Source organism: Perna viridis, chromosome 1, assembly GCF_037379345.1.
Source record: "Perna viridis isolate PV_CMFRI_1.1 ecotype Kerala chromosome 1, ASM3737934v1, whole genome shotgun sequence".
NCBI lineage: Eukaryota > Metazoa > Mollusca > Bivalvia > Mytilida > Mytilidae > Perna > Perna viridis.
In genome coordinates, this window is record NC_142445.1 from 65,743,101 (window position 1) to 65,761,918 (window position 18,818).

Consider the following 18,818-nt stretch of genomic DNA (forward strand, 5'->3'; position numbering starts at 1 on the left):
ACGTTCCTCGCACATTAAAGAACCCTGCTGTGGTATTCGATAGGAGAGGGAACATTTGCGCTCCGGGGTAGGAGGCTAAATTGCCCGACCCTACTCATCCATCCTTTTTCTAGTGGCGATCAAATCTGTCGACCCTAATATCCTTGTGTCCTATCCCATTTTTTATTTTATGTTCATTCTATCATCCATTCATGTTCATTGCCTGTATATAGCTGAAATATTACTGCTCTGGGGTTAAACCCCAGCAATCTAATGGTACAAAAAAACTACTACTTTGCAGTCACACCGTATAAGGTTTATAAGTGGAATGCAAAATATTTACTCAGTACCCCTCCGAAAAATCGTTGAAATTGACATATTTTTCAAGGTCAAAACTCCTATAGCAGTGGCGGATTTATGAATAACGAAAAGGAGTATGTGTGTGTGGAAAGGGGGGGGTGCACTCCAGTGATTCATAATTTTTACTATATAAATATATAACTAATCAAACGTATCGTTCATAATGGAGGACTCTTGGATCCGCGGCTTACTTACTTGTCTTAAAAATACTTAAATATTTTACTCGGTATTTTCTATTTAGCAGTATCACAATCGATACTTTTGATGTTCTTTTGGTGACTTGTCAGTTAATATTTTGTTTCCAAAATCTGCTTAAACCGGGATTTTTGTGTTTATTTTTCTCCATAAAAAATCGCAACTGTTATTGCACATGAACGTCCAAATCGTCTCAAATTATAGGTATCTTTCGTTTAAAACTTATACGAAAAACAACTTCGGTACCGAAATATCTTGGCTACATCTTATCTCATCGCATTTTACATAATTTCCGTATTCAAATCTATTGCCTTGCATTTACATAATATAATTGTTATAAACAACAATTATTAAAAAGACCCTCAATGGTTCAGTAACTTAAGCTGTTGCAAGGAAGTAAATAAAGCTCTTATTGAATCAACAGCCATATTTTGCGTTATAAGATTTCATCAGTAAGGGTAAAAAGATCTGACCCTTCTGACAGCAGGTATAGGATGAGAGCTCTTAAACGAAAACGGATTAACTATTTGAGGAGGAAGCTAATACTATTACAAAATATCATCGCTGTTGTATTCTCATCATTAATTAGATGGTTTCCCTGTGTAGGTTTGGTACGGACATTTTATCGATGGCTGAAAAACAATGACTCATTGCTGTTTTCATATTTGAAAAATTTAGATAATCGACATGGCCAAATAGAAACCAATGGCGCTTTCACGTCGCTCGTAGACGATATAAATAAGCTTGTAGAAAACGTACTACGAGAAATTGCGGAAGATGATGATAGGTTTAAAGGCAACGTCATTCCAACCGGCAGTTTCTTCCAGGGATCAAAACTTGAATATCCGGACGAGTTTGATTATACATTTATTCTCACAGAGTTATCAAGCTATGTAAACCATAACTGTACCATACAGACTAAAGATCATGCTACAGTGCATCTTGTCGCCTCAACAAAGACTTCCCATTTGTGTGATAAGTGGGAAAATGTAATGGAAAATGGTGTTATTAAAATTGAACTGGTTATAGCATTATTCATCAAAGCTCTGGAGAAAAAGATCACTGAAATGACCGGTAGAGCAAAACACTTCATGAAGTTCGGTTGCTTGATTGGCATAAAGTCGTCAGTTATTTTTTGTAGTGGACCGTCTGTTTCCTTCAACCTCACTTTTGATTCATTTAAAGTTGGCGGAAAATTCATGAGAGTAAATGTTGATATTTGTTTGGCGGTTGCTTTAGAGGAAAGCGTTTTGAACCGTTGTAGGAAATTATCATATGAAGCTTGCTTGAACTTTCCACTTGATGTAACTAAAATGCCATTAATAGTAGTTTTTCATCCCTCTTATGATTCAGTGATTTCATCTGCATTAATTGAGCACCAGCTCTTGACAAATTCACATCCGTCCGTGAAAATGGCGCTGAGGGTAATGAAAATATTTAAGGAACATCATTTGCCCATATCGGAAAGGCAAATAAAGGCCACATTAGGTAGGCCAAAATCTCTTTTAACCGACAAAGCCCATAATAAGGACTTTGCTAAAGGACTGCATTCTGTTGACATGAAAACATATGTGTTGAAAACTATATTATACCGTGAAATGGCGAAAAATCCGTACAATTTTCAATGGCTAGGAGAAAACTTTAACGAAAGAATAATTCATATGATAGAAACGGTCATTTATTCTTTGAAAACTGAGTTAACAGAGTATTTTCTTCCAGATAAATATGTTTTACACAACTATATATTTCTCAACCCAACTAATAGAGACCAGGCAATCGCAGACTTCACCACACTTTTGGCCAACATTAACGGTTTACGAAATGGCAAAATTAAGGCTAAGATGGCTATAGAAGACAGGATCAGATTTCAGCAACAACATTTGGCTGAACTGTATCCCAACATTTGAAGATGAAGATGACGAAGAAATGATGCGTTCAGAATACTCTGGTTTATAACCAGTATTTGTTTTATTTTTTATGCTGTGTATATGCAATGATAAATGAATCACTGGCTCATATATTATGTTCTTTATACACTCCCGTAGATACCTGCTACACTTCCGACCTTTTGTAAACATGATCTACTATTACGGGTTATAGGCATAAAACTTCATATTCAAAATTTTATGAAGCAACATGTATAGGATAAATTTTCAAATGGTTTAAGTGAAGAATCTATTTTAACTTGTGGAGTAAGACACGGCGACGTACTGGGTCCCTTATTGTTTAATTTATATATTAATCAAATTGTTGGTACTCCTGAAAGTAACGAAGTAGATTCAATTATAATTGGCAACAACAAGAATTAATTCACTTCTATTTGCAGATGACATTGTCCTTTTATCTAATTCTGGAAAGGGGCCCCAAGAAGCTCTTGATGTTATACATGAATTCTGCGACTCATGGAAACTAGTAATAAACCTCTCTAAATCAACAGTAATTGTCTTTAATTATTATGGCAGAAGCCACAAAAATGTTTTTAAATACAATAATAACTATCTTGAAAATGTAACACCCTATTGTTACCTACGTATGACAATTAAAAACACGGGAAACCTAAACCTCTCTGGACAATTTCTGATGGGAAGGGGAAGAAAAGCTCTGTTCAAGATTAAAACGCTAATCAGATCGAATAACTCCTGTAATTTGCTTTAGAAACTTAATGATACCCTTGTCATACCCATCTGTCTATATGGCAGCGAAATATGGGGACTTAAAATACACAAACCTCTTCGAAAAAACTTCGCATTAAGTTTATGAAAGAAATTATAGGAGTAAATTACGATACATCAAATGTTGGGCGTCTTACTGAATTAAACAGATTACCCTTGAGCGTTAAAATTAATTTTCAAGCTATTATATTTTTTATCACGTTCTAGATTTTATAGAAACCCTTTTCATGACATTTACAAAGCAACCAAAGAAACAAACTAGTGGTTGAATAACATACACAGTGCCGGACCCAGACACTTTGAAAGTGTAACCAAGGGAACCAAGATTCTAGCGGAAATCAAAAGTATGGAATCCATGCAGGGAAAAAAGTATGTAAATCATGCAGGGAAAAGGAGGAGTGTCAGCCGAGGTCCCTCAGAAACAGGGGGACGATAGGACATTATTTGCCATTTTTGTCAATTTTACACATAAAAATGACAAATTTTCCAATAAAATGGGGTGCCACCCCACCCCCTGCATCCCCTCTGGATCTGCTACTGCATAAAAAAATCTGAATGAACATGCATGTATTCTCTTATTTCAAATTTGCCAAATATTGACAGGCGAATTATAGACTTGGCTTTCCGAAAACTAGAGAGTGACATCTAACTTCATAAATAATAGACTACGCCTTTTCAATAAAGTGTACATGTACTTGTTTAATGTTAGATTCTCTTTTGCAAATAAATGCACAGATCTACGCTATCTTACATGTAATATAAGTGCACGTTTTGCCATTGAAAGGGGCGCAATGATAACCAAAAACAGAGCAGAACTTGTCTCTGTTGTAATATATAGCAAAATCAAAGACGAACTTCATTTCTTTTTAATAAAATGCGAGTATATAAATAATGGTTTCGTTTCGCAACATTTAATTCCTTTTTATTTATTTTCGTTTTGTTGGATTTATTTTTCTATTTCGTTTTACAGGTATTAGGTACCAGAAACCGGATGGTATTAGATCTACGTCCGCTTCTATTTTCATTTTTAAAGATAAAGAGGGACACGTGGAAGAACGTTGAACACAGATCACGAACAATGTCTACAAACGTTAAAGTAGGAGTCAAGATTAGATTTAATATTGTTTTCCAGTTAGCGGCTAATCACATCAGCAATTTGCTTCATATAAAAATCGTCTGAATATAGCTGAAATATCGCTGCTCGGACGTTAAACCCCAACAATCAATCATATACTAATATTTAGAACATTGATTCTCATAAAACATGTACAATTTTAGTCCGAATACTTATCATTAGTATAAGGGTAATTTTCATTTTGCTTGGTCGCCTACCTTGGAGTGATTTTAAAGGCTAGTGCAAAATCATCTTAGAAAAACATTTTTCTTCCTGGTTTGGTTGTTAAGTTATAATGCAAAAGCTAATGTGTCAGTTATACCTTTGAGTGAGGATTGGCCTGTCAAAAGTTCAGGTAACATACCTAGCTACTGTTGACATTAGCCCAAATTTTAAAGCCACTCGTACTGATAAGGCTAAGGCCTATATATTTATCTTCTGTCAAACATTAAACAAAAAATGAATTAACACATTATTTAATAAACTTCAATGGTTGTTTGGTGGGCATCTTATCTTGAAAGGAATTTTTTCAAGATCTGGGAGTGAATATTGCTCATCAAATAAAATATTAATCAATGCAGACCTTCAAAATTGTAAATTTGATATTTTTGAGAATTTCGTTTACTTACATCTAATATGGAGTAGGCATGCATTGCCTGAATGTAAGGGAGCGCCATGAGCTTCACCTTACTGTGGGCTGGTTGCCTTAAAAAAATATAGATTGTGTGTCTTTTTGCTGTGCTGTCAGTGGGATTATAATTCAGTTGTTTTATAAAGAATAAAGAATCCTCATCCATGAATGTGCATGTTGCAGCAATTAAACTTTTGACGTTGTATGATATGTCAACCTGCAATGCGGGGTAGTTGTTAGGATGATTTGAATGATATAGAAGTTTTTTGGCATTTTGGTAATTGTATCAAAGTGAAAAATATTATACGAATATGTTGTAACTATAAACACACTAATTTTGCAAGGTTCTGTCAAGTGGACATACTTGTGGTTTTAAAAAAATGATTAGTGTTATATAGTGTTAAAATTCAATTTCATGTGTACTGTTTTCACAATTTTTAAAACTGTCTACTGCTTTCACAATTTAAATGTCATTTGCGGAAGTTGATATAATATGTACAATTTTTAACTTAACTTAAAATAAGTACAGTGAAGTAGTAATCCAGTTAAGAATCATGCAAAATGTGATTCATGGTTGGAAAGGCTACATATTGTTTTTTTTTTTTTTTATATTTTGTTTAAAATGTTATAGTAAGCTGAAATTAACATGTGGCTTTTCATATATTCCCTGTTCATAAGAGATAAAAATTACGAGTAATGTACTATAGAATTCTAAATTAAGGGAGATAACTGTAAATTATACTGAAATACAGAAGAAACTATTGAGTTTTCAGTGTGAATTATCTCCCAAGAACAGACAGATTTGAATGTCATATAGACCCATAAAACAACTTAATAACAAAAATAAAAATGTAAAGCCTTTTTCGGGGTGTATTGCATCACATTACAGAATTTGTGTGATTCTTACAAAGACTGCTACTTATAAATAAAAATACTTTCTAAATGATCTTCTCAAATTCAGCAAATCACAATGATAAGATAGGATCTAAAATTTAATGGACAATTTTTGCATTTTTTAGAGTTTCCCATTTTACCTGGTTGTGTCCTTTGTGCGGTCAACAATTCATAACAACAATCATTAATAGGGCCATTGAATGATTGAAATAAGCATGCTAGCAAGAAACAAAAAATATGGATATGGCTCCTCATTTACTCACCCAGCAGACTTTACTGTTCATTTAAAGATATTTAAAGATGACAAAAAGTATACCTGTGATATCTGCTACAAGACGTTTTCCTTAAAAAAGCATCACCATGTTCACATTAGTGGTATGCATACAAGTAAAAAACACAGATGTCATGGTTGTACTTAGAATTGTAAATAGCTTTCATATTTTTCGTTTCATAGAGGAACTGACTATGTGCCAGCAGTTTTATTGGAATTTGTTGTTTAATATAAATATGTTCATAAAAATGTTCAAAATATTGTTTGACGTTTCTAATCACAGTAGTGACAAACAAATAATTTGTCCTCCATTTTGCTGAAACTTTTAAAATATAATCAAGTTGTAGGAGAGGTTTGAACTGTACTTGAAACTGAGCTTGAAATAATAGGGTTGGCCTTACAGCGAAATTTCTATGTGATGATGGCAGTACTGACAAGTGCCTACACCCTTTCTGTGTAGTTCTACCGAATTTCCTAAGGATTCCTAAAGTATTAGCAGAATAAAGACCAAAAGTACTTATCTTCACCCATTTTTATGACTGCTTTGGAAAAAACAGCAATGAGAGATTACCTATACTGTGATATCGTACGAAATTATAATCAATTAACCAAATAAAAGTGCTGAGATGATGATATACAATAAATCTGAACATGAAAATCCATCAAGATGACAATTAAGTGTAAAATGTGATCATTCCCAACAGCATTTGACAAGCACCATTCTACTTTATAAAAATGAACAAACTTCATGTAAAATAAAAACTATGTACAACAATATCAATTTCAAATTACTGTTCCACATAAGGTGTGATATATTTTAGATTGGAATAATTGGAGGCTCTGGACTTTCAAACCCAGAAATATTGAAAGGTGCACAAGAGAAGGAAGTAGACACTCCATATGGGAAGGTTAGTATGTTTTTTACATGTATGTTTGTACAGGTACCAGCACTTACAAGGGAAGGTTAAGGAGGGCTGTACTTTTTTCTTGCAATGTGATATTAAGAGGATGACAATTTGATTTGATTCTAAAAGGGGGGCTAGCAGTTTTTTTGGAAATAAATATTCTGGCCCTGAATAAGTAAATAATCTTGTCCTGATGAAAACAAATTTTCTGACCTGCAAAATTTCAAAAATAAATATTCTGACCCACAAAGTGGTCCTCCCCTAATTCTACGTAACTTTTGGTTAAATTATACATGTATCTCTTGGTAGCAGCCTACATGCGCATAATACATGTAATTACATCTGTTTAAAAGCCTTGTTATTCATTATCTTGTTGCATCATTGTTCAGTAGTTTTTATACTTTAAATTTAAAAAATTATCGCATTTATCTATATTTTGATTTGTTTCAGGATTGTCTCCCTATAACGAATTATCCACATTGAAAAATGTTTATTTGTTAAGTCAACAAAACTGAAAAAAAAACTTTATTCTTACTTATGGCTTTATTTAATTTTAAGCCATCTGATGCCTTGAAGTGTGGAGAAATAGCAGGTGTACCATGTGTACTATTATCCAGGTAGGCTCAAAACAGGTATATAAATATATACTCGTATAAATATTTGAAATCTGATTAGGAAAAACATTATCATGTGATGTTTGCCCATTCATTTTGTCAACAGCTTTGATATTGTAAGATTGTATGATAAGTACTACTATTCATGAAGAAATTCAATGGAATCCAATAGGCTTCTCATGTGTTTCTAATTATCAGATTCTTCAGCAATACAATAAATTATCATTAACCTTTTTTCTTGGATTTCATATTTCTTAAACTTTTGTTTTGTGGTAATTAAATTTGGTCATATTGCTTATCGTTATTATGATCAAGACATGTACAAAATATATGCCAGAAATGGTATTTCCAGTGTAGCTGTTCAAAAACTGTAATGTGACCCAACATACAAATTGAGATAATTTAATTTCACCAAAAAAATACTCGGCATGTATCTATTTTCACACCGTGCAGGGGTAAATAAGTATAAGATAGTAACTTTTTTATTTTATTTAATGTACTGACAGACATGGGAGGGGACACAGTATAATGCCAACAAATGTAAATTTCCGAGCCAATCTCTGGGCAATGAAGGAAGAAGGCTGTACTCATATACTTGTGACAACAGCATGTGGATCTCTACAAGAAGGAATGCATCCTGGTGATATTGTAGTATTGGACCAGTTCATTGATAGGTAAGTCAAATATTGGATCATCTCACCAAAACGTTATTCATTTTCTAGATAATTTCATAAATAGTAGATCAGAAGAAGTTCCTAGATAAGTTGATAAGTTTTGAAGGAGTAATCAAGGGAACCAAGGTTATAGTGGTAATCAAAAGAATGTAATCCAGGGACAAAGACCAGAAATGGAAAACAGACATACACAAGAAAGAACATAAAGTAACTAAAATCATACATACAAAGTAAATGAGCAACTCGGACTCCACTAAAAACTGGGAGCATGGACCAGGTGCACCGGTAGGGTAAGCCTGTGGTTTTAAATAACCAACTGAACTTTTCTGTAATATTCCCTGGTGACTGCTAATACACCCTTGCCAGGTCACATACAGTATGATACCAGTTTTACAGAGCATGTCAGTAGACTGATATACACTAGAGGAAGGAAAGTTACATCTAAGTAATGGACTCAGGCCAAACAAACTAGGTATTACAATTGTAAGGGATACTGTTGTGCATTCACTTCCATTGTATGATTTTGGTTGCAGTTCTATTGCAGTTTTTGTCAATATGTTCTAAAAAGATACCAATAGGCTTTGTGTTTTTGAAGGACACAAAAGAGAATACAAACATTTTTTGATGGAGCTCCAACATCACCGAAGGGTATATGTCACATGGCCATGGCTGAACCATTCTGTCAGAGGACCAGTAAGGTATATTCAATAAACAAAATTCTGCTATAATGGTAGCTGGGTGAATATTTTATAATAAACTGTTGATAGTTGTGTCAGTGGTAAACTTGACTATGTAATAAACAGACCAATCATGGTAGCATCAAATCTTACTTGGCTTAAGGAAGTAGTTTTAAAAAATCTGAATTTTATATTGACCTCTGGCATGCTGAGGTTGGATGGGATTTTTTAAGGTCTTCATTAAGACTCTTCAGGCAGTGGTTTAGATTTTGAATAAGAATGAACAAGGTAAGATTACAGTAAAATACATCAATCTATACTACAGATGGTAATTGATATGAAGAAGAGTTACAGGGTTACAAACTTACTTTTAAGACTGGAAGGGCCTTGACCTTTCAAATCGATGGCCCATTTGAAGAAAAGCAATAGTCTCAGCCCAGGACTTACTTAAATGAAATTTTAAAGATAAAAATTTAGTGTCCTTTACCTGGGCCACCACTAATTCAGTGATCAAATTTAAGGGGAAATACTTGCCACCACTAATTTGAACCTCTGGTTTTCTCATTTATGAAATGAATCTATCCTGCCATGTATATACATGTAGTACATTTCTTTTATTAAGGCTATGCCACAAATAGTGGTAGATATCTTAAAGTGATCAGTCTATTTTTAGCTCACCTTGACCAATGGTCCATGTGAGCTTATGACATCACTGGGGTCTGTTGTCTGTGGTCTGTTAACTTTAAAAAAACTTCTCCACTTAAAACACAATTCAGATGAAGATGATAATTGGTCACCATCATTCTTAAAGCATCTTGTTTCAAAATTATATTTGATATGTTCATAGTCCTTATAATAATTTCCGTCATAGCAATAAAAGGAACATGAGGGTGAATTGCTTTACTTTGCCTATATCAAAAAATGTAAGAGATAATGTGAATTTGTAAGCACACTTTAAATGCAGAATTACAAGATCTACAGTCAAGTCAAAGGATGACGCCTTGTTAAAGTTATTGCCATTGAAATGCGAGAAATTACCTTTTCGAGCAAACCACAAATTCATTTTCACAACAAAATGTAAAATGGCTATTGAATATTGAAAGCTTTAATGAATCCTTAAATTAAAATCCATAAAGCAACAAAATTGTGATGAAACATGAAATTTGGTACTTACTTATTTATAAATCACTATTGAATGTTTTTATTTTAGATGTTGTATGACAGTGGAAAACAGCAAGGATTGACTATTCACCCTACAGGTACTATGCTTACTATAGAGGGACCAAGATTTTCATCCAGGGCTGAGAGCAAACTGTGGCATTCTTGGGGAGCACATTGTATAAATATGACCACAGTACCAGAGGTAATTTTTTTTAAAGTACTCTCATATTATTGTGTACATCAGTGAATAATTCAATGTTTCCTATGTGAAAAATTTCAATCATTCATATTTGAAACCGATTCTGTATTTTCACTCTCCGGCTTTATTAAACCAAAAAGTCACAACATTTTTCTCTTTTTTGATGTCACTGATAATATTAAATGTCAAAATTTCTGTTGATAAAAAATTCTTAACTTATTTTAAATTAAAAATAATGAATAGGATTATAAATAACCCAAAAGTGATAGCTCGTGCAGATACAGCTTGGAGATTTAACTTGTGCACATAACAAGTTTTGCCCTCTTGTTAAACCATAGCATTCTTCAGCACGTGTGAACATATTTTGACATTATTTTCAGGAAGCAATGTTGCTAGATATATATTTCTAAATATTATTAAACAAAAAATAAATAAAAACTAAGGTTATAGCAGTAGTCAAAAGAATGCAATCCAGGGACAAAGACCAGACATGGAAAACAGACATACACAACAAAGAACATAAAGTAACTAAAATCATACATACAAAGTAACAAAAGCAAATAAGCAACTCAGACTCCACTAAAAACTGGGAGCATAGACCAGGTGCACCAGTTGGGTAAGCATCCTCTGCTTTTCTGGAAACACCTGCCGAGTTGCTCATAAAAAGTCAATTCCTAGGTAGTAGAAAGAGGAAAGGAAAACTATGACATGTTGAACAAATTAGTTTTCATGGCACAGATGGATACACTGCAACGATCCACAAGTTCATGATAACGTTAAGTAATGGATTTAAATGTCAGATTTATGATATTGAGGAATGAGTTCACGAATCGTTTAATTGTTACAGGTGATTCTAGCTAAAGAGTTAGGACTGAGTTATGCCTCTATGGCTTTAGTTACAGACTATGATAGTTGGAGGGAAGAAGATGAAGGGGTAAGGTCGAGTAATTTGAAACAAGCTTTTAATATTGCAAAGTTTTCTTTTCACTGTTCTACTAATATTCATAAAAAATATCTTCCATTTTCATTTAAATAAATAGAATGTTTGAGATAATGGAAGGGCTTGAGTTTTGTCTAATGTTTGTGATGACAATAGGAGCCAACAAACTTTTTGTAATGCAAGTCGAATGATTGCCTAATATTTCCTGAATAATCTATAATATTAGGGAGAATATCACCTCAGTGATTCCAGTGCTAGTAGCATATTTACCTAAAGATAGCTGTCATATATTTTCATAATTAACAATAATAACAAATTTGCAGAAAACTTAGATTAAATGAGTTTAAATAATGTGTTTTAAATCGTTGTTTTCTATCAGACTAAAAATCAGCTGAAATTACACAATAATGTTATCAATAGGTTTTTTTTAACATTTGAGATGATAGAACACCGCAAAAAAAAAACTTGGTTCACAAAATAAATCTATTTTGATATTGTGTTAGGATGTTTATTTATACACATTATAATTATGTTGAATCATATTCAAAACTTCTGATTTTATTGTTGACCTTCAGTTTAAATGCATAAGAAACAACTGTTCCCTGTTCATTGCAAAAACAGGAGAGGATACTTTATACTTTTAGAGCTCTTTTTTTTTTTTTTTTTTTTAGATTTTAGCTCTCTATCTGCCCTGATCTTTTTATTCATATTTGGTTTTCGCCAACAACTTTAGTTACCTTGTTAAAACAATCAACAAAGCAGATTATGAGTAACAAGGAAGACACCTTATGATTTTGATGTCATTTGGTTGAAAGTTAAGATAACTGTTACTAAAAAAGGTCAGTAGTTCAAGGTTAATGACTTATGCTATATCAGTATTCCTGACCTGTATGTTTTTGTTTTTGTATTTTAGGTAAATGTAGAAAATATTATGAAAATATTTAAGCAAAATGCAGCAAACGCACAGAAACTTCTACTTGATGTCATTCCTAAAATAGCAAAAGAAGATTGGACAAAAACAATTGAGGAGAATCAGGTATATGCATACAATAGAGTTTTTACAATGGTTATCCAGCTTTAAACTTAACATAATACTGGTAGTTTTTGCTTTAGTCATTTATATTGTTTGTAAACAAAATTTTATGGACTCATTTTATCATTCTTTTGGTTTGAATTCAGTCAATAGTACCTGTACTTATATCCTCATAATGTCATTTTTGTCCCTTGCAAGGGGACATGGAAATACTCGTGTCTGTCCATCTGGTCACACTTTTTGGTGCAACTTTCCGGATACCGTTCGATGGATTGTGTTTGAGTTTTGTAGGATTGTTAGTCACCATTTATAGTTGATCATATTGTGCTGCCATTCTGATTCAACAAATTTTGCAGGAGTTATGGGATTTTGTTGAATTTGTACATGCTACACTATACGAACACTTCGTGGACGCAACTCCATGGATACTGGTCAATTGATTTTGTTTGAATTTCATAGAATTGTTAATCACCATACATAGTTGATCAAATTGCACCACCATTTAGATTTGACAAATTTTACAGCAGTTTTGGGACTTTTGCACTACAACCTTTTTTACACAAGGAGGTAGATGGCTGCAAAATGCTTGTTAGTATAAGTGATCAAAGCCTGACCAAAAAGAACAAAAATGATGTATTCTCCATTAATTGCCTACTGACATATGCTGAAAATTTGCATGCTGGTGCCAAATTGATTTTTTAGCTCACCTTGCTGAAAGACAGTATTTTGCAATTGGAACCAAACTTAGTATGAATGTTTCTTGGGGTATCCTGCATAGAAAATGATGTTGGTATTTTTGATCCGTCGAAAAACATGGCCACCATTACCAAAACTAGAACATACGGGTCAGACAGTAGTTTTTCGCATATATCTTCAAAAGTAGCCACAAAAGGCCTTCAAAATTCTTTGGGGATCAAAGTTGTCAGGTGACTCCTTGTAAGACTTATTGCCCTTGAAAGATAAAAAATGACATTTTTTTTGTTTTGTTTTGTTTTGTTTTTTTTTTTAAGTTTTCAGCCAATATTTTGAAAACTATAATAGATAGAAAGAAACTATTAATTTCTGAAAAGATCCTTATAAAAAGTCCTACCAATTCTCGAGTCAAAATTGTTGCACAACTCCTTGCTAAATTTATTGCCCTTGAAAGACAAACTTAACCAGGTGAGTGATTCAGGCTCCTTGGAGCCTCTTGTTTGAAGTTTTTTTGCTATTTTTAATGGTATTTCATTCAAAAATCTTCTCTGACACTACTTCACCAATTAGAACCAAACTTGGTATGAATGTTCCTTGGGGTATCCTGCATAGAACTAATCAAATCAAAAATCATGGCTGCCCTTACTAAAAGTAGAACATAGGGGTCGGACAGTAGTTTTTTTGCTTATTATATCTCCAAAAACATTAGGTTTAGCCAAATTCTTTCAGTTGCTGAAATGGTCTTTATTATAAGTCCTACAAAAATCTCCAGGAATCAAAGTTGTCAGATGACTCCTTGTAAGAATTATTGCCCTTGAAAGATGAAAAATGAAGTTTTTTTTTACAGTTATCTTGAAAACTATAATACTGGTAGATAGAAAGAAATTTTCAATTGCTGAATTGATCCTTATGATAAGTCCTACCAAAGTCTTCTTGAGTCAAAATGTTTTGACAACTCTTTGTTTAATTAATTGTCCTTGAAAGACAAAATTTAAGAAAATATTTAAGAAGATTAGAGATTCTGACTCCTGGGAGCTTCTTGTTTTTAACCACTAACAAATTAAAAAAAATCTATGGATAGATGTCTTTACTGAACTGTGACCTCATTAGAATTTTTAATTTGGTTGAAATTTACATGGGTTAAAGACTATTGAACATTTGAAAACCAGTATCCAATCCATCAGGTCCTTTAGTTATCTATGTTTTACATAAAGTAATTAATATCATACATACAAATTAACAAAAGCAAATGATCAACTCGGACTCCACTAAAACTGGGAGCATGGACCAGGTGCACTGGTAGGGTAAGCATCCTCTGCATTTCTAGAAGCACCTGCCAGGTTGCTTATAAAAAGTTCAACCTGGGGTAGACAAATGAGGAAAGGAAAACTATGACCCGTTGAATAAATCAGTTTTCATGGTGCAGATTGATACACCATAACGATCCGTGAGTTCATGATGACGACCATAAAACTTCTGTAGTGATGACTTCGATCTTGTAGCAACATAACCCTGTTCCAGAAGCCTATTTGTTTAAGTTATAGTGTGATACAAAAAGTCTGCGTACTTTCGGCAAGAAACCCTTTCATGTTTACTGTGGGATAGTCCATGAGCATGGATGGAGCATGCTCAGTATTCACTAGCGCTGAAAATTCTATTGTTCTACCCAAGCCCAACCTTATGGAAGAATATGTCATGCATGCTTATCGAATTAACATGAAAGGGTCCTTGTTTATATACATATTAAAGATAAGCACCTTATGAACATATTTGAGTAATCTTTAATATTAATCTTCGCCTGTTCAAAGTTGACATTTTTTTCTGCATTATAAGCTATCAGAAGTACATTCTTTGTAATCCACACTTTAGTTTCTATCTTCCTTATTGTTTAAGCATGTATTGAAAATATATGTATACACATGTATATCTCAAAAACTCTAAGAGATAAAGAAAAATAAAGGCGACTTTCCTCTTTAGCTTGGAGAGTTCTACAACTGTTGGGTCAAAGATTAAGGACAACTCCTTGTTAGAGTCATTGCTCTTGGAAGGCGAAAATTGATGGTTTTTTTTTTGCAGTTTTTAGCCAATATCTTGAAAACTATAATATATAAAAAAAAAACTTTCTTGATGAAATGATCCCTATGATAAGGTCTACGAAAGTTTCAATTGTGGTATAATTTTCCTTCTTAGAGTTTTTACCCTTGAGAGGCAAAAAGTTCTTATTTTACAGTCTATATATGCCCATCTTTCAAGAGGGGATGTAATATGGTATACGGGAGCCTGTCCCTCTGTCAGCTTGTCCATAGTTCACTTACTAAAAATGCTGCCACCGATTTTTGTAAAACATTGGTGAATTGTTTCTTTTGATTGATGTGAGATAGATTTTTTTATCATACCCTCCAGATACAGAAACAAAATTCTTAGATTTATAGAAAGCTCTTTATCTTTTCGTCTATTCAGGTTATCTTAAAAAGTCTTATTGCAAGTATCATGTTATTTGACTGCTTCCATTCTGGTCAAAGTATTATCTTGTGTGGAACATCTAATCACAACAAAGGTTCAAAGCTGTATCAAGCTTGAACTTTGTGTTTCTATTTGCCCCACCTGTTCCGGATTCGACCTGTGTGGGTGTATCTTAATGTGCTCCACAAAGCATTTTTTTAGTCATTACATGTATTTTGAAAACTATAATAGATAGAAAAAAACTTTCAATTGATGAAATTATCTTCATGGTAATTATGAAAGTCTGCAAAGGGTCAAAGTTGTAGGATGACTTTTTGTTAGAGTTATCTCCCTTGTCAGGCAAAAAAATGAACCAGGTGAGGGATTCAGATTCCTGGGAGCCTCTAGTTCTGAGCAATATTAAGGTTTTCATTAAATAGGTGAAATGTAAGTAAAGGAATTCTCTTAATGCAAGGTGAGTTGTACTGGTAAGTTGATATGAGTTATGGTACACTTTCACCTTATATTTGTACTTACATGTATGCCTCTAATTGTTTTTTTTTCTTTCAGAAAACGGTAAAGATGAACACTCTATTGCCTCACAGTTACTGATTAGGTTGTATTAAGCTGAGTTCAGCTGAGGATTGATGGCCATGGTTGACTTACGCATTCCTTAAACGATATTCAATGCTTAAATAAGCCATAAAATTTATTTAAGGTTTTATCTAAGAAATTAACCTTGATTTACTACATGTTACATTGTCAATGCAATGTATGATTTTTAAATCTTTTGAGTGACTTCTATTTCAAGACCTTTATTAAAACCTAATTAAAGCAAATTACAAATTGAAGACTTTCTTTGTGTATGCTTTTAAAACTAGGTCTGTGTAAGTCAATAACTTATCAAAATATAAAAAAATGGTAAAAAAAGGATAGGGAGGCTTCTATAGAAACTAGAGATTTATTAAGCCAATTTAAGCAGCAGTGGTTATTTCTAATCTTATTTTACACAAACATTAAGTCGACATTGATTTTGTTTAGTTTTATATCTTTGCACTTCCATATATTAACTGCATTTCACTAGTGTATTTATAATCTGTGCTTTCTTTTTTTCCTCATATGAAGCACACATTATCTGTATTTATCCAGATATGTTATTCAGTTATTGTAACACGCATTCCTTATTTTCTTGGTTTATTTATTTTTGTTTTAAATATAGAAGTTTTTATTAACTATTTGATACCATACAAAATTCTTTAAACAATTTATATAAAAAATCCCCAAATCTATATTAAATTTTGTTATAGTTATTAATTAACTTACAACATTACCATTTCTGAACATGTTAATTGATGTTGATAACATCAAACATCATTCCTTAGATTATCAAATTAAATCTTTATGTTACATTTCAATTATCTATATGTATTAACTTTGAGAATTTTTGGGATTATATATATGTTTGTAGTTACCAGTCAATGTCAGGGATGCATTCTTAGGAATATACTGTGGTTAACTTTCTTACTGTACTTTCTGTATGTATTGAATTGTTCTGCCATAAGTGTCAGAGTTTGACACAACGCTTTTACTCCAACTACTTTGGCATAGTGGTCTTCATGGCTAGAAATGAATAATGAAAAAAAATAAGCCCAACTGGAAAAAAAATCAGGCTCAGATTTAGACAAAGAATCAAGAGTTGTTCGATAATACATGTCATTCTGAGCCTTTTTGCTATTGCTATGACACTATTCACAAATTCTTCCTGAAATTTTAAATTTGTGTGCCTGAAACCTTAGTACATGAGCTAGTGCCTGTGTCAAACCCTGGTACATGAGCTAATGTTATCATCAAAACCTGGTTTATGAATTAGTGTTGATGTCAAACCCTGGTTCATGAGCTAATGTTAATATCTAAACCCTGGTTCATGAATTAGTGTTGATGTCAAACCCTGGTTCATGAATTAGTGTTGATGTCAAACCCTGGTTCATGAGCTAATGTTAATATCTAAACCCTGGTTCATGAATTAGTGTTGATGTCAAACCCTGGTTCATGAGCTAATGTTAATATCTAAACCCTGTTTCATGAATTAGTGTTGATGTCAAACCCTGGTTACCAGTCATTTGAAATGGAGGTATTTGTTATGAGTATTTACTGCAGTTGTAGAGGTTGTTTCGTTTAAGGATTGTCTATTTTTGATTGTATACTGTTTTACCATGCGAGTATTGTACAATGTATATAAGGAGAATATTTATTTAATTGACTTTCATATTGAGGTTTGTTCTAAAATCAAAGGAAATCCCACCATTTTTTTACATAGTGATTTTGTCACCTATGGTGTTATTTGTAGAGGTTTTTGAATGTATGGACAAGGAAGGAATAACTAATTTGTCTATTTTTACCCTTATTCAGATAAGTTAGCAGCGATATATCTAGAAAACTATGTATACTAGAAACATTCTCATTATGCAATGTATAATACTTTTAATTTTCTATCTTCAATATTTGTTTTATCCTAACTTTTTATGTACTGTTTTATAAAATTAGAAACATTACATGGTTAGTAATCACAATAGTCTTTTTTTCCTGTTGAGAGGCCTTAGCTTGTAAAACTTGTTGTAGGTGATTACTTGACTGTTATTTTTTTGCAATGTATTCACTTTTCGAAAAGCACTTGGTTCACTCCAATAAAGTTACTTTTTCCCACTTTGAGTTTATGCTATGCTACTCATAGTTGTAAGGCATTATGTGATACCCTCCATTTATGTTTCCATTTGTCTGCCTATCATCCTGTGATTTCAACTAAACAAGAGTCTCACAGGAGCCTGAATGGCTCAACTTGTTAAATTTTTGCCTTTCAATGGCAATAACTCTAACAAGGAGTTGTCCAACAATTTTGACTTCATGTAGACTTTGGTAGGACTTATCATAAGGACATAGGTTTCATTAAGAACCGGCTACTGTCAAAATGTAGACAGTTCAAAAAATGGAAATGAATGGTTCAAAATCACAATGGGCCCCACTGACCCCATTTGATACATGTTGAAGGTGTAGATGGTCCATTTTCTCTATTAAGCCTGTTCACTGAAAAGATAATGAAAGCCCTGTAAGGATCATTTCATCAATTGAAAGTCATTCTATTTTAGTCTTCAAGATATAGGCTGAAAACTGCTGAAAACGTAATTTTTCACCTCTTAAGGGCGATGACTCTAAAATGGAGTCAACTGACAACTTTGATCCCTGAGAGATTTTTGTAGGTCTAATCATAAGGATCATTTCAGCAATTGAAAGATATTGGCTTAATCAAACAGTTTTGGAGATATATGAACAAATCTGCTGTCCGACCTCTATGTTCGATTTTTAGTAA

General features: G+C 33.0%; 1 protein-coding gene across 1 annotated transcript; it reads left to right on the plus strand.

The window, feature by feature from the left end:
• Window positions 1-4,176: 4,176 nt before the first annotated feature.
• Window positions 4,177-18,157, plus strand: LOC148629898 (S-methyl-5'-thioadenosine phosphorylase-like). Its single transcript, XM_088559468.1, has 9 exons — window positions 4,177-4,302; window positions 6,938-7,024; window positions 7,580-7,638; window positions 8,142-8,309; window positions 8,905-9,007; window positions 10,197-10,349; window positions 11,194-11,280; window positions 12,200-12,322; window positions 16,025-18,157. Exons 1-9 carry the CDS (start codon window positions 4,198-4,200, stop codon window positions 16,064-16,066), a joined length of 927 nt encoding a protein of 308 aa, XP_088415594.1. The 5' UTR covers window positions 4,177-4,197; the 3' UTR covers window positions 16,067-18,157.
• The last annotated feature ends 661 nt before the right edge of the window (window positions 18,158-18,818 follow it).

Excerpts from the sequence above, each read along its gene's own strand:
- LOC148629898 (XM_088559468.1), top strand. The coding sequence starts at position 4,198 with ATGGTATTAGATCTACGTCCGCTTCTATTTTCATTTTTAAAGATAAAG. Across the intron at positions 7,639-8,141 it reads CCATGTGTACTATTATCCAG|ACATGGGAGGGGACACAGTA; the intron begins GTAGGCTCAAAA and ends ATGTACTGACAG. Across the intron at positions 11,281-12,199 it reads GGAGGGAAGAAGATGAAGGG|GTAAATGTAGAAAATATTAT; the intron begins GTAAGGTCGAGT and ends TTTGTATTTTAG.